The sequence below is a fragment of the Lepisosteus oculatus genome, chromosome 1, assembly GCF_040954835.1.
Source record: "Lepisosteus oculatus isolate fLepOcu1 chromosome 1, fLepOcu1.hap2, whole genome shotgun sequence".
In the NCBI taxonomy this organism is placed as follows: domain Eukaryota; kingdom Metazoa; phylum Chordata; class Actinopteri; order Semionotiformes; family Lepisosteidae; genus Lepisosteus; species Lepisosteus oculatus.
The window spans coordinates 18,843,404-18,858,807 of record NC_090696.1 but is presented as its reverse complement, the minus strand read 5'-3'; the positions used below and the strand labels follow the sequence as shown (position 1 = coordinate 18,858,807).

Here is a 15,404-nt window from a genome sequence, read left to right as displayed (position 1 = left end):
TGTGGATACAGATTCTCTGCTTGTCCCAAAACTGCAAAACTACAGAGCAACTTTATTCCACAATCAGGATTGTTTTCCCCCTCTGGATTGCTAGTTCAGTTTTCCCAGCTCCACTCCTGGGGGAGCACACTCATGATCTGGGATTTGTCGGTCCATTCAGTGCCCTCTCATTTATCTTAAAATCTTTCACTGCTTAAACACTGCATTTAAAACACGCTGACGGAGGGAATTACTGTGCACCACTGGTCTCCAAAGAACTCTGCGCCAGTTATTTCTGTTTTTTTCTCATACCATACAACGTTTGTAATCGCCAGTAACTATTGCTGCTGTTACTGCTGTGACCCTCGTACCAGTGCAGAGAGGGGAAATGAGGAATGCTGCGTACACACACACACTCCTCCGTAGGCGTGCTCCAATCGGAGACTTATGCTCCATGTGTCCTGGAACGCACACAGGAGACGGCAGCAGTGATTGGAGGTGTGACGCAGCTCTTGATGGCAGCACTGCAAGCCCATGGGCATGTGACAGGTCAAGGGTGAAAGGGAACACTGCTTTTCTGCAAACCTAGGATACCCTGACCGACTACAGCCCCCGGATCCTGGCAATGGTTGGCCAAAAATATGAACATCTCTTTGTTCTCAAGGACCAGTCACCTTAACCCAAACTACTTCCACAGGTGATTAGTAAATTGCAGGTATTCCTTTTAAAATTCTTTAATTCTTTAAAAGTAGGTGTTTTTTATAGATTAGCCTATCATACTGGACTGGGGCAGTCCAGGACCAGAGATAGAGATTCCTATGCCAGGCAGTGACCATTGGACAGGGGATGTTATGGATTTACTAAGCAAGTAATTTACTTAATTAAGGTTCACGAGAACTGAAGAATTTAATGTTTTGCGGTTCAAAAAATGTTTGATTAAAAAAATCATGGGCTTGACTGAATGCACATGAATTTTTCCACGTTTTCAGAAATTGCTGATTTTTCGGTGCTTGGATTTGGGCTGCCCAACAAAAGGTTCCGAGACTCCCCAGCCTAAAGTTGGCAGATGACACAGTCCATACCCTACAGCAGTCTGCACTCAGAGCCAGCTCCTGGGCCACTCGCAGCAAGCGCCATTCCCCTCAAAAGCATCCCGTTTTCAACTTGGAATAAGATAAATGTCTGGAATGAGGGTGGGCCCCCCCAAGTCACGGATTGAGAAACACATCGGAACGAGGCGTCGGAAACACGTTTTTATCGGGATCTATACATTCTGTCTGTTAAGAGGGGCATAAGAAAAACCAAGGTGGCCATTGTTTTCTCCATGGGGTTTTTTCCGGTTCCATCACTTTGGCACAGAAGAGGGGGGAATTTGGGAGAAGGGGGCAGGGTGGAAGAAGCTCCGTAATTGAAACCCTTTGCCATCTGGTTTTGCAATCACCTCTCGCACAAAGGGCCCTTTTTTCTCCCCCTTGCAGAGTTTTTGTTTTGTTCCGTCTCCTCTCCTTTATTTATCCCTTAACCACAGGTATGGGAAAGAGATACTGTACGTCAAGAATTCTCCGGCCCGCCACCTGAACTCCCGGTGAACTCCGGCACAAAGGGATGCGGGCGAGCCACCCGGCACCGTGCGGGGGCACAGACATCCACGTCGGCTCTTGCCGTTTGTCCTCCGAGACCCGCTCCTTCCTCTTCCTCCTTTTGCTTCTGCCCAATATCCCGGCATGGATTGTGGTTTTCCAGCCCCCCCGGGGTTCCCGGACTGCATCGCAGCGGCGGACATACCCCCGCAGCCCTCTCCCGCCACATTTCATCAAGAATTGCCCTCCGGCACCATGGGGGGGCTCCAATCCTTGAATGATCCTTTGGTCTGAACAGTGTCCTCTCCTTGGAAGCGCAGTTTATGCCGCTTGGCTGTATTTACACACAGGAAGGGGGTCTCCCAGACAGAAGTATGACTGTAAACTTTTCGAATCCAGGAAAGGTGATGGAGTATTGGCAGATTCATTCTTTGTCTTGAGAACTGGATTTAATCAGCCCCCTTTTTTCTTTTGGTGCGGAATCCCACACGCTTTCCATGTATGTTTTCTTTTGTTATACTTGTGTGTTTGACCGGGATTTCCTTAATCTGGCCTCCTTAACTACCCCTCTTCATTCCATTCCTCATTCCTCCACCTGATCGGCAGTGCAGTGGGGCTGCTGCCATCACTGTGGTGGTGGAGCACATGGGTGACTTCATACACGCGTAAAGGCACTTGCAGCTCTTTGGGATATAAAAGCACATTGCCAATCCAAGCAATTATTACTGTTTTGAAAATAAAAGTTATCAAGGGATAATATTCTTTATTTTTTATAGCTGTTCTTTCATGAAATATCACTGTAAGGCACTTAAAGTTTCTATATACAGGACAGCAGAAAAGGCTGTAGTGTTTCTTTCTGAGGAATGGGTCACCCTCATATGCATTATACTGGACACTGCTGGAGGGACAGCGGGCGGTTTGGCAGGCGAGATCATAGAAGCTGCCTCTCTAATCCTCATTAACTCACCGATGAGAATCCGATGTCAAACTGGAGAGATGCAGGCAATGGAAAAGCAGTAAGGAATAGCAGGCGCTGTATATACAAAGGGCAATATTAAAATTCTACGCAGGGAGGAATTTTTGTTTAACCGCGATTTTCACAAGTGACGGGAATTTTGTCTCATTTTTAGCTCACTTGGGTCTATGGCCACATATGCTTGCCCAACATGTGGTTTGAGTTGCTTGGAGTTTAATGATCATATTTTCCTTGGCAGGTCTTTGATTAATGAGGAATAGAAGCAGCACAGACTACCCAGGGTGCTAGTAAAGCAGTGGCCTCGTAGAGTGCAATTTCTCCCTAAAGCTGGAGCACATTTCATAGCTAAGAACGAATGCTGCAGTGCTGATCTGTTTCAGGGCTTAAAACTGGTACTATGGCGCACACACACACAATCCTCCCTAAAACGTCTAAAGTAATTTTTAAGAGGCCCATGTGTGGGTTTTATAAATGCTGCTTGGGTGTGGATTGCTGCTGGTTATCTGGAAGATGAAGTGTAGAGCATGTAAAAGCTCTAAAACATCACTCTGCGGGCACTGACCAAGTCTGGGTTCTCCTGTTTGCCTTAAAGAGCTGGACAGTAGTACTTCTTTGCATTCATTTTTCAGAAAAGTAAGTCTCCTAGAAGATTTTTAGTTTTATAGAAACTAAGCATGTATTTTTTAGTAAGGCTTCGGTGCAGTGCTCAGTATAGCTTTACCTCTCTCATAATGGTTTAAATGATGTAAGAAGTGAAGGGTTCATTGCTGTGTTTGTCTGAACGTTATAGAGGTCACTGCAGTGCCTCTATCAAGATGTCACAGAATGGGCTCTTCCTTCGGTTTACTATCATAAGACATAGGGAGCATCTTGTATCTGCATCTTCATATTTTCTTTGTACAGCAGTTACACCTCAAGCCTAAGCCATCCACAAAATTCCCAGTGCTAGGCAGGTTTTCTGAGCATGGATAACTGCTTAGTGACAAAGTGCTTGAAGCAGATTCACCATTGGTTCAAGCCTGAGCCTGAAGTGCAGGTGGTTGAGTCCTGCAATCCCAGAGTTTGCAAGTTTCAATCCAGGCTGTACCACTGTGGCTGGGAATGCTGTGTAGTACCACAAAACTGGGAAGGCAGGGGCAGATGGGTGGTCTTCGGACTGCTACACAGCAGTGGTACACAGTGGGAGATGTGTCTGCTCCAGCTGACATCCTTGCTCAACCATTCCTGTTTTTGAGCTAAATGGAACCAACAGCATAGTGAAGCATTTTTCTATAGAGGTCTTATGTAAGTGAGTGCAGCACTGCCGTGGCTAGTTAACTTGAACAGCAATTGAGATAAAAAAAAAGGTGAAAATAATTTGCAATTCAGTTTTATGTCCCTGACTCCTCTGTGCCATGGGCCGAGGAGAGAGACATGCTGGGTTCCTTTCTGAAGACGGGCAATGAAAGGTGCCCGACTGGGAGTTTTATTTAGCGTATCCACATGTGATGGGGGATGTTTCTCCATCTTGCACTTCCAGGAAAGCGGGCTAACTGACCTGCGGTGCCACTGTCCACATCCGTTCAACCACACCTCCTCCTCCATAAACACTCCTCCCAGCAGCCCCGACCTCCCGCAGAGCGAGAGCACAGGATACGACCACGCTGCCGCGGTCATGTGACTCCGAGCACTCCCCAGGGACAGGGCTAGCGACAGTGTGCTGGGGACTGATCAGACTGTTTTTCCTGGTATTGTCTCACCAAGCATTCATCCCTCTCATTGCTGTTACAGCTTACTTTTAAAATACTATCACATGCATTTTGAAGATACATGTTGGGTAGAATGATAAATCCCATTCTGCAATTTTTTATGTAATCAGGGAAAACAAATCTAAGAAGCCTGATAGTGATGCCGGGCTGCACAGTAGTGTTTTTACAAGGTTCGTTCGGAAACTCAAGTGTGCAAACTGTTTGGACACAGCAGGTATGAATCTCTGAGAGCCACGCGGTTGTTTTCGTCTGGCGCAAGAATCGTTCAGAATCGTGGAGCTGCTGGCATTTTGCTGGCATGACTGCCCAGTCCCACCCAAAACAACACCCACAAATTCAAAACTAGTAATATGAAAAACATGGCACATTCAAGCCACACGTCCGAAAAACACCGATCCCCGATGTCTGGAGTCACCAGAACTCAAGAGGGAAGCAATCAAGGACAGTGGTTTCTTAAGCAGGGAGACTCGGCTTGCTGGCAGCAATGTGCATCTTGCATGAGGCATTTCTGTCCTGCTGACATGAAGAGGATTTGGCATCTGGACTGACCGCGTCACAGCAAGGGTTTGAAAACTAAAACATACACGACGCCTTCCACTGCGGCAGAAACCGACAGGAATCCTGAAGCTGGTGGAGAAATGGGGCAGCTTGAGCACACGCTTAGACAGGACCAGTCCCCTGTTTGGCCTCCTGGTAAGGTAAACTGTCAGTCCACTTCACCGGCAAAGCCTGAAGCCATCAGCGAAGTTCACGGGCTGGTCATGATGAAATGTTCCAATGGCAAATCCACACCTTTTCACCATTTCCCTGTACGCAGCGAGTATTAAACAATGATCGACACACTGAAAATCCTGGATCGTCAGTACTGAAGAGGCCACTTGACCAAGTTGCAGCGGGAAACTATTTTGTAGTAAAGAGCTCAAAGCAGGTCAGACAGGGTGGGAGAACTTGCTGACACATGTCGCCTATCTTCTTTGGCCATTGCAGTGGTTGGCTCTTTTACCCCAAGGTGTACCACACTAGAACCCTTTAGGAGGGATCAGCTGCCATTTTCAAAAACGTCATCGTGCCAGCTGTTTGGGTCTTCTGATAAACTGAGTGAGGTCTGGCAGGGTGCAAGCGAGGCCGTGGCCAGGGGCTGCCATTCCTCCAGCAACACTCCCCCCCCCCCCACTGGTGCCTTCTGCTGACCCGTCCATTGATCGTGCTCCATCTCCAGCTGTGCATTATCAGAAGGGGCGGCTCATCCCGGAGACAGCCTTAACACGCCAGAGCTGACCCTGGAAGCACAGGCTGCCGATACATCACAGAGCCACAGCATGTGGGACCTTTCGGAAAAGCCCGTCAAACCCAGCCAGCACGTGTTGGACCGATGGGAGGAAAGCGGAACCGGTAGGACAATTTCCATCCCTTTCCTCCACGAGTGCAGGGTAGTGTTTTTGTGTGCTGGGAATCGAGGCGTATGTCAATGTGACCTCCACAGTTCTGTCTTTCCAGTAAGCACGTGTAGCTCCACTGCTGGAGAAATGACTGTATCAGTAATAGTCCAGTCTAGGTTGATGGGATTTCAAGTCTTGGGCAAACGGGCAACCGGCGGTGGTTGGAGTCTGGAACTAGCTACCCTGGCATGTTGTCGAAGCAAACGCCCTGCTTCTTTCAAGACGTGGTTAATGAAATCCCTGAATCAGTTAGCTGCGGTGAAACCTAACCTAAATTTACCTAACTTTCCTTATGTTATAAGGTCAACAATGGTTGTGGATTTCCTGATGAATGTCGCAGGTGTTTGTGCTAAAGCGCAGTGGAATGTTTAGCTGTTGATGTTTAAAATGCAGTGCAGCACAGAGGTAAAGACACATGACCCCACGTCCCTGCATGTGCGAAGCCTGGTGGGGAAATAGCTAGCAAAAGGACATGGGAGCCTGTTAGGGAGCAGGCAAGCTCCACACAAATGATCTCTCAATGCTGGGATCCAACCCAGGACCCAAGAGCTGTGTAGCAGAAGCCTGCCCATAGACTTTTAAACCCAGGGTGGGCAAAATCACTGTATGAGAACCACAGGGTCTCCTGGTTACCTGTCCACCTGGAATCTTATAATCAAGTTTATATGGATAAGAAGCCATATTGCCCTTTTTTTGCTATCAATCGGCTAGGCATTGAAAAGCTCCTATACAACTTGCAGGACTCGAGAGTTGACAGCCCTGCTTTTGGCTCAGGCTTCTCTTATTCCCCACAGCCCTACCTGCCCTTGCACAAAGAGGAGATGAAGGTCTAAATAAGAGGATCTTGAGCGGTGAGGCCGGCAGTGAAGTCCGCAGTGGCCGGGGTGTGAGGGCACTGAGAGCCTCTCGTGGCTGAGCTCGGGCAGCAAGGACTCGTCCTGTCCTGTGCTCTGCTGCCCGAGCCCCACGCCGGCTTCAGAGACGGAGCGTCCTGCCGACAGCCTGTTTACACTCCGCCCAGACCCATCCCGCCAGAGCGCCCGACACCTCCTCCCTCCTTCCCTCGGATCCAGCCCGGCACCAGGGCCCGTCCCCCGGGCCAGCGCTGCCCTGCTCTGCTCCCACCGGGAGCGCGAGACGGAGGAGGGAGAAAAGGTGGAACTGCGCCGTGCTCTCCTCTCGGTGAAACTGCACTGGGCCATAGGTAGCGCCCTTAGACTCTCTCTGTCGTCTCAAAAAACACAGGCTGTTTCGTGCATCAGTTTCACTTAATCCAGCACCTGTGTCAGTATGTATAACGGAGCATCTTTCACTAATAATTAATCTGTTTTCTGTCTACATACAGTTCATACAGGTGACACCAATACTGCCAGACCTCTTCAAAGGGCCGGGTTCTTAAGAGGTTTATGCGCCTTATCTAACGTTTTACTGCACCTAACAGGACGCTGCAGAAAAAGCACTACAGTATATCAAAAGCATACGCGTTAGATCGGAGACGCACAGTACCCCATGCTGCAAGGCTTCATAGACCGTCGCGCATGACGCATCCGTAAGATTTATATTTAAAATACACGTTCTTTCCATTCCTTAACACTTTCCCTCGTGCAGGCTTTCCAGCACCGCTTTTGTGTAGCATTATGGCACATTAACAATCAGAGTTTTTCAGAGCCTCCCCATGACGGACATTGACAAGCCAACCACAAATACAGACTGCAGGCGTGTCTTGATACCTCTTGATATGCTTCCAAACATGCAATTAAAGCACAACTTGACCAGCAAATGTTGACTATTTTACGTTCGCCACGACCAGAATCGTTACCGTTCTCACGTTGCTGCAATTCATTTAACGTGTTTGTTTTTTTTGCACGGCCGGGTCAGGTGCGAAGGCGGGGGCAGCAGCCGGGCAGGTGAAGAGCCGGTGAAATCGCCGACAGACAGCCGAGGCACAAGGCGAGCCCTGCTGCCTGGCCGGGGCGAGCGCGAGGTGCGAAAGGCTTACGTGTGGAGGTGCACGCGCTGGGGGGACAGCAGTCCGACCCCACGAGCTCACCTGAGCCGTCACTGTCGGCTGTCGCCGGAGCAGGGCCGGCGTTCATTTTAAAACCGCTCCGTACGCAGTTATCGGAATAGCAAATTGCAACACCCCTCTCTTTTCTGCGGTTGTTTTTCCACGGCAGAAACTCAGTGGGATATTTAAGTTAATACTACACAGACATGTTCAGAATCAATCTGAGGCTCTGCGTCTACCCCCAACAGCCCAAGTATTTACTCTCAAGATGCACGCAGAAACAGTCAGAAGTACCTTCCAGACCGATGGTTCGGTGTGTTGTGCACCGCGTTGGCAGTGAGGTGGGGGGGATGATCAGACACGGGTAGGGAAACCCCGAGGGCCAGGGTTCTGCACGGATACAAGCGGGAGCCATAAGGTAAACATTTCAGTCCATGATGCTTTAATCGGCAGCTCGGAAAAGATTGTTTAGGTGCAAAGATTACCACTGACCTTTCCCATTTATTCATGCGTTTTGCATAAGCTATTCTCTCCTGCTGTCACAGGCGATAACTTGAATCTGTAAGAAGAAACCTCCATGTCTACAAGATACCCGTTCAACCCCAGCCGGCCAGTTTCCCTTTATAAGATCACTTTATTGGCCATACACAATCTTTCTTGTATTAGGAATTCGCTGTGAAGTTCGTGCTGAGACGACTTGCGAACAAGGCATTGTCTCCAGTTTTCGCTGTACGTCATAAAGTTAAACGACTTGTTTTCCCTCAAGTGCAACAAAGTCACAATAAAATTGACCGCACGGCAACGCTGGGCGAGTAGCGCATATACCCACTGTTACATAAGTATGAAATATCTTTCAAATGGTCTTTTCTTTAGAAAAGGCCCGAGTCCTTCACCGGGGAGGGACGGGGTTGTCAAATATCTTTGGCCCAAAACGCGAAGGGGGGGGGTTGACGATTTGATTGAATTTCTTAACGATTCGTCAAGATGGCAAAGCAGAGCTCGAGTCTAGTCCTCGTAGTGGGATTCTTTCTGTCCCCCTTTTTTAGGGGTGGGGCAACCTACCACTTGGTTTTAATAGAACAAAAAAAAAAACTTTTGCCAAACTTCTCCGCTCTCTTAAAAGACTGGGGGAGAAGGGAGGTGTTTTTCCCCCCCTTTACATCGTGAATCTGAGAGTGCAGCTCCGTTCTCGTCGCAATAATCGATTACTTCACCACCCCACCCCCCTTGCCTGTCCCTCGTCACTAACACTATATCAACAACCACCCCCCCCAAACACACCACCCACCCCCATTATAATCATATTAGTCCTCTACTCTCCGCGCAAGTTCGTTCGCTGTAGTTACATTTCTGTGCCATTAACCCAAAAGGCAAAAAGCCCACTGAGGTGAAAAGGAGGAAATCGCCGGCGCCGCCGTAGTTCTGTGTGACACTCGCACGGCAGCGGGGTACAGTACAGTAACAGCAGCCGTGTTCTGCGAATACTGAAGTTGCTGTTCCGCGCGTCTCGCTTTCAAGGACACTGCAGCTCTCGGCGGCTCGCCGAATCCTGTCAGCCCAAACCGCCGAACCAGCCCCGCCGGCCGGCCCAGAGCGGGGGCGGACCGCGAAACGCGGGATCGGTTTACCTTTTTGGTGTTTCTGCTGTTGTAGCCGTTGTAAGGGTTGAGTCCTGTCCTTGGCGGCACGGAGAGCAGCATTTTTCACAGCGCTATGTCCGGAGCGGCGAGTACAGCCGAGCCTGCCAGCTGACGTCAGCCGAGGGAAGTTCACGCTGGAATCCGGGGGAGCGATTGGAGTCCCGGTGCCGCTGCCGCTTGCCGAACAGCTAGTCTCCGCTCTCCCCGGGTCCTAGCGCCACGGCGAGGGGGCGGAGGACACAGCGCGCACCCAGGTTGCGCCGTATTCACAAACCAACAGCACTTCGCCGACAGCATTCCTGGCGTGCCTTCCCCGTTTCACCAAAGCGACCTCATTCGCGCCCAGACGGTCTCTCCTGTCGCCTGCAAACCCATCACCCGACGACGAGCTGACGTGTTCTACTTTGTGTAGACCAAGGTGTAGAAACTTCGGTGTGACAACAACATTTGATCCGATGGGTGCTGCAGGATCCATATCGTCTCTTGTCTCTGCAGCTCGGAGCTTTTGGTTGTGTTGGATTAATATTTTATGGCGCTCCAGTCATTCACACTTTCCACAGCCTTGACTTTATTATGTCGTTCACTCTATCACAGTAGCAACTCCCGGATCTCAACAAACACAGAAAGCCAACCAGTGGCAAGTTAGTTGCTCAGTTAACATGCTTAGCGTTTAAAAGTTCCTTCAGCTGAGTCAGGGCAAAGACATTATTTAATAACATATGTAGTACAAGAAGTGTGGGCTCTTCAAATTTCCAGTGTCCCTGAACCATTTCTGAAGTGCATTAAGACGTACTTGCTTGCCAGTGATACCTCTTCAGAGCCTATTGAACACACAATCACCCTTGCAAATGAATTAATTTAGCACAGGAGATGAGAGTGCAGCTTCACAGACGTCTCGAGAGCTCTGTGCTTACATCCGAGGCTGTGCATACTCAGTTTGACCTCATTTACCTCAAGACAACAACCCATTCAGCTGATGAACCAAGAAACGCCAAAACACAAAATCACTTGAATGGATACAAAATGAGGATTTGTATGGTTAACCCTGATCATTACTTCCTGCAGCGGTGCTCACCAATTTGCTGTGGGTTTCTGCACTTGGTCTTGATGAAATAAAGATTCTTACATGTATATGATAATGTTTCTTTATTAGCCCTATACAATTTCTTGCATTAAGAATTTGTCTTTTCACATACCCCAGCTTTTCTCCATGAGACACAGACAGGGAGAGAAGCTTGGGGTCAGAGCACAGGGTCAGCCATTGTACAGCACCCCTGGAGCAGTTGGGGTTAAGGGCCTTGCTCAGGGGCCCAACAGAGTAGGATTCCTCTGCTGCCCGCAGGAGTTGAACCAGCAACCTTCCAGTCACAGGCGTAGATCGTGAGCCACAGAGCCACCATATATATGTGTGGGATGAAGGTAGGAGCCTACATGTGCGTGTGAGATGCGAAGGAACAAGTAGAGGATTAATTCCAGGCTGAAAAGTAGAAAAGGCTACATGCATTTAAGCTATGGGGGGGGGGGGCTTATTGAAGAAGACAGACCTGAATAAGACTCCACAGGTGAAATGCTTTTTCTTCTTTTAACTTTTTAGCCTGGAATTATTCTCAGCTTTTCCTGTAGAACTGTAATACAAAGTACAAGCAGCTTTCTTTATGAATGTTGAAATGCTATGCATTCCACAATCAGTGTGTTTTGCAGCATGTTGTAAAGCAGGCATTACATATGACAAACACAATGTCAGTAAATCATGGGATTACTGCAACAAGTAGAATCACCCAGGGCCCCATTGCTGTGATGCAGCCAAAATAACCACTGTGCCACCAGGTGCTATTTGTGTGGAGTTTGCATGTTCCCTCCGTGCTCTTGGGTTTCTTCTGGGTGCTCCAGTTTCCTCCCATGGTCCAAAGACATCCTGGCAGGTTAATTAGCTGGGATGGGCTCCAGTTTCCCCACAGCTCCAGCACAACTGAGTTGTAACGGCTCCATCATAACTGTACTGGATAAAGTGTAGTAATAATGGATAGCAGAATCACTATGCATTGCCCCCTACAGGAGAGCTTGGCTGTGACAGGGGAGATACACTGCAGGCATTCACAGCCCAATCTCTGACTCTTGTGAAGCAAGCATGTGTGACATAAATGTAATTATATTTGTGTCTGTCATGAGGTGGCCTGTCTACGATCGGGCTTCTCTGAAAAGTATTGCAGAGGGTAGAGTTGAAGTCTGTATGAAAAACCGATAGTGAGTTTTTGGATCCGTTGGAAATCAGTTTTTAAACTTTCTGTCATCTGCAGTTCTGGCTGAAATCACCTCACTGGTAACGCGCCTAAGTGGTTCGGAATGCTGCACAAAGCTGCCAGCCGCAGTGACACTCAGTGGCTGCTGGCACAAGCCAGCTGTTCACCTCTCTGGTCTTCCGACTGTATCTGAGTGGCATTGCTTCTGTAGACGGACACTCAGCCACGGCTGCACTGCACAGCTTTTAGAAACATCCCCTGGGACGGATCACTGTGGATCTGTGTCTGCTGTCCCTGATCTCTTTTCTCATGCTGTAGGTGCATGTGAAAACTTTTACTTTTGTAGACATTCCTAAACCAGTTAGATTTAAAGGTGTTTTGGCATGCAGGAATGGATGTGAGCATCCCTCGTAGTGTGTGTGTTTTCCTGCAGACGTCTCCTGCGTGGGACAGTAGTCGTATTGTTCTGCCATGCTAGATGGAACCCGGTCTGTCTGCTGGGGTTTGAGTGGGGTGGCAGTGGGGGGGGGGGGGTGAGTCACTTGACAGAATCATTGTTTGGACATCAACAGGCCTGTCGCTAGGCAACCCATCCCAGCCATCACTCACATGTCCCGGCTTGTAAATCCACACCGATTAGCTCCCGGGCGTGTGTTGTTCTGTGCACATGTCATAGGAACACGCTGCTCGTCTCAATTCCCCGTCCTCTGATACTCTCCCAGACAGCGCCTGCTGATCGGGCACTGCAAGCGGTGAGTTCAGGAGCCCCGCCTGTTCAGAGGAAGACCTGTGTGTCTGTTTTCCTGGTGGTAGAGAGCGTGGCAGCACACAGCAATCTGTTCACAAATAAAACTAAAACATGAAGATTGGTGGCAAACGAGAAAGCATGCTCTGCAGACATTTTGTCCATTTTTGATTTTTTTTCTACAGCCCATGCACTTATAACAAAGTGTTAACCGGTGCTAGGCAGTCCGCCCTCTCTGGCTAATTCCTCCTTTAGCTCCAAGGCACCCAACTCTTGCATTTGCCTTTGTTGACAGAAGCAGTGCTGCCATCCCTTCCGAAAGCACCCTCGCTCCTCACAGGAAGTCGTGACGTAAGCGCCCTGAGTCAGGGCTGGAGCTCGAGAGGAGGTGGTCCTGGAGGCTGGGGGGTTGCTAGTGAGCAGGCTGGGGTTGGGCGACAGACAGACAGAAGCTCCAAGCCACAAGACATTCTCTGCAGGGCACTGACACCCACATCAAAGCCCGCTTGCAGTCTGCACGCTAATTCCACCGCAGTTTTCCAGGCTGTTAGGAATTAGTTTCGGATCGGGAAAGGGGGGGCCAGGCTGTGTGGGCCAGTTCGCATACTGCTTCTTTGGCACAAACAGGGGGCAGAGCAAGTTGGAGTGGCGCGATAGGGGGTATTGACTGCACAACGGGCAAAAATGTTGACATGTCAGGCAAAGCTCGTGTCTGCACCATCGCACAGACAAAATCAGTTTGTGAGTGTGATTGGACGTACTGTGGGAGGTAGCAGTATGAAAGGCCAGGCTGCTACTGACTGCGCCTGGCTGCTCTTGGCTTCAGGTATCCTGGTAACATCAGCTGTCGTGTTGTAAATGTCTGAAGAGCAGGCAGGGATACAAGTGTGACTGGTGGTGAGAGTGTGTGTATAATTCCTATGCTCTGCGGGCTGTTGTGAAAGTGCACTGTAGTAAAATGCCCAAGTTACTCCCCATAGCCCGAACGGATCAGGAATCTTCTAGGAACTGAACGTCAATGTGAACGTGTGCTCTTGCCAGTCTCTGTTTGCGGATCCAGCAAAGGAAGAAGCCTCTAAAACTGAGTGACTATGGAGGAGCACAGAGCTCTAGTTAGGTCTCCTCCCAGGGCAGTGGGGTGAAGGGATAAGGGGAATCTGGTGACCCTGCAGACACTTCTCCTAAATCAGACCCTCTCAGTTGCTCGCAGGCAGACAGATAAGCAAAGTGTTGGAGAGCCACCATCCTGACTGCCCTTGAATGGGCTGGCACCCCTGCTGAACCAGGTTTTGAAGTGTAGGAGAGGGAGGGGTGGTGGCTAGGAGGTGGTTCGAAAATAAGAGACAGAGATTGATTCAGATTCAAAGAGCCTCATTGGCAAGACCAATGAATTTCGGTGTTGCCAAAGCAGATACAATTAGCACAACGTTCAGGCTTACTCTTCCTCAGGCTGGCATAGGAGATCACATAGTACTGCAGCTGCGTTGAGTTTCCTCCCCCAGTCACAGGACTGGAAACTGTTCAGATTCTGGCGGGAGTGGGAATTCTGGGATTAGATCCATTACTTTGGGGAAGAATTTTTGCTCACAGTGTGGCAGAAAATGCAGCTCTTGTTTTCTGCCTGTTGGCAGTGTGAGCACGTTAAAGAGGAGATGGATCTAAACTCATCACACAAGCTAGCAGAGAGGTCCGGCGATGAAGGACAGTCAGAGCCTCTCCACCCGTCTGTAATATCTTTCTTCACACCTGCCACAGTTCAGCTGCCTCCAGGTTCCTCTGTATAAGCTGTCTTTTCTGTCCTTTGAGTAGAGCAACACTGAACAATTTTTATCCGCGTGAATCCTGCCCCCAAGTTTTCTGTATAATAGGATATTTTCCTTTTCATGTCTGGCTGCTTGCTTGTGTCAGATTTTTTTATCCGACAACTAAACAGTTTCTGAATGCTGGGTTTTGGCTACAGGGATGCCTTACATCTCTTGATCTGCTTGGACTCTCTCCTCCTAGTTCGCCGGAATCTTGGTCCCAGCAGTGCAATTATAGTTTCTCTCCATGCCGAGCATGTGTTCTCAGAAATATGTGGAGCCCAAGCCAGAGAGTGACTGCTGAAGCAGTTGCTGTGTTGTGTCCTGCTCTGTGACAGGAAAGTAAAGACCTTTCTCGCCCAGAAAAAAGTCAATGGGAGTTTTTCGTTTGAACGTATCGCACTTAGAAAAAAACAAGTTCTGCTCTGTTGAAGCTGAGCAGGTATTGGCCATATGCCTATGGCTGCGAAATGAGGGAGGGTTTGGAGGACAGCTGCTGATTCACCGTACGGCAAAGCATGACTGTGTGGCAAGCGAGAGATCCGCTGTGCTGGCCCCCAGATCTGGCCCCACACAATTTACACCATCAGCTACAGCACAACTTTGATATCGATCTGGGTAAGCAATACAGTGAAGTGCCTGACAACTAAATGGAGGCAAAAATCCAAATTGAGATACTCTGCTGCCCTGTTGCCATTAATGTGCAAAGAAAGTTTGATGTGTCGTATCCCTCATCCGGCCACGATCTTACTGAAATGGGACTCAGACTCAAAACTTCCACTGCTGGCTATCCCAGCTGGGAGTCATCTCGGAAACCCATGATCCTTGAGTCCAGAATCTCTGGGTGAGGGAGGGTCGTGGATATGTCTGTGTTATCTGGGGGGGCATGCGTCACTATCAACGCGGGCAGTAAATATCTCCACAAGCACAGGAGGTCCTGGTCTATCAGGTGATGTGCAGACATCCCAACAATGGAAGTAACTTTATTTATAAACCACATGGTATACAATAAGATCACTTTATTGGCCATATACAATTTCTTGTATTAGGAATTTGTCTTTTCATGTACTCCAACTTGCTCTCCATGAGACACACAGACAGGGAGAGAAGCTGGGGGTCAGAGCGCAGGGTCAGCCGGTGTACAGCGCCCCTGGAGCAGTTGGGGTTAAGGGCCTTGCTCAGGGGCCCAACAGAGTAGGATTCCTCTGCCGGCTGCGGGATACAAACCAGCAACCTTCCAGCCACAG

At 49.2% G+C, this 15,404-nt stretch overlaps 1 protein-coding gene across 1 annotated transcript in view; it reads right to left on the bottom strand.

The window, feature by feature from the left end:
* The window catches only part of rbms2b (RNA binding motif, single stranded interacting protein 2b), a 54,659-nt gene extending 44,955 nt beyond the window's left edge, over positions 1-9,704 (bottom strand). The window contains exon 1 of the mRNA XM_006629262.3: positions 9,359-9,704. Within this exon, the coding sequence (XP_006629325.2) occupies positions 9,359-9,430 (72 nt within the window). The 5' untranslated portion in view covers positions 9,431-9,704. The remainder of the gene's footprint in view (positions 1-9,358) is intronic.
* Positions 9,705-15,404: the final 5,700 nt, after the last annotated feature.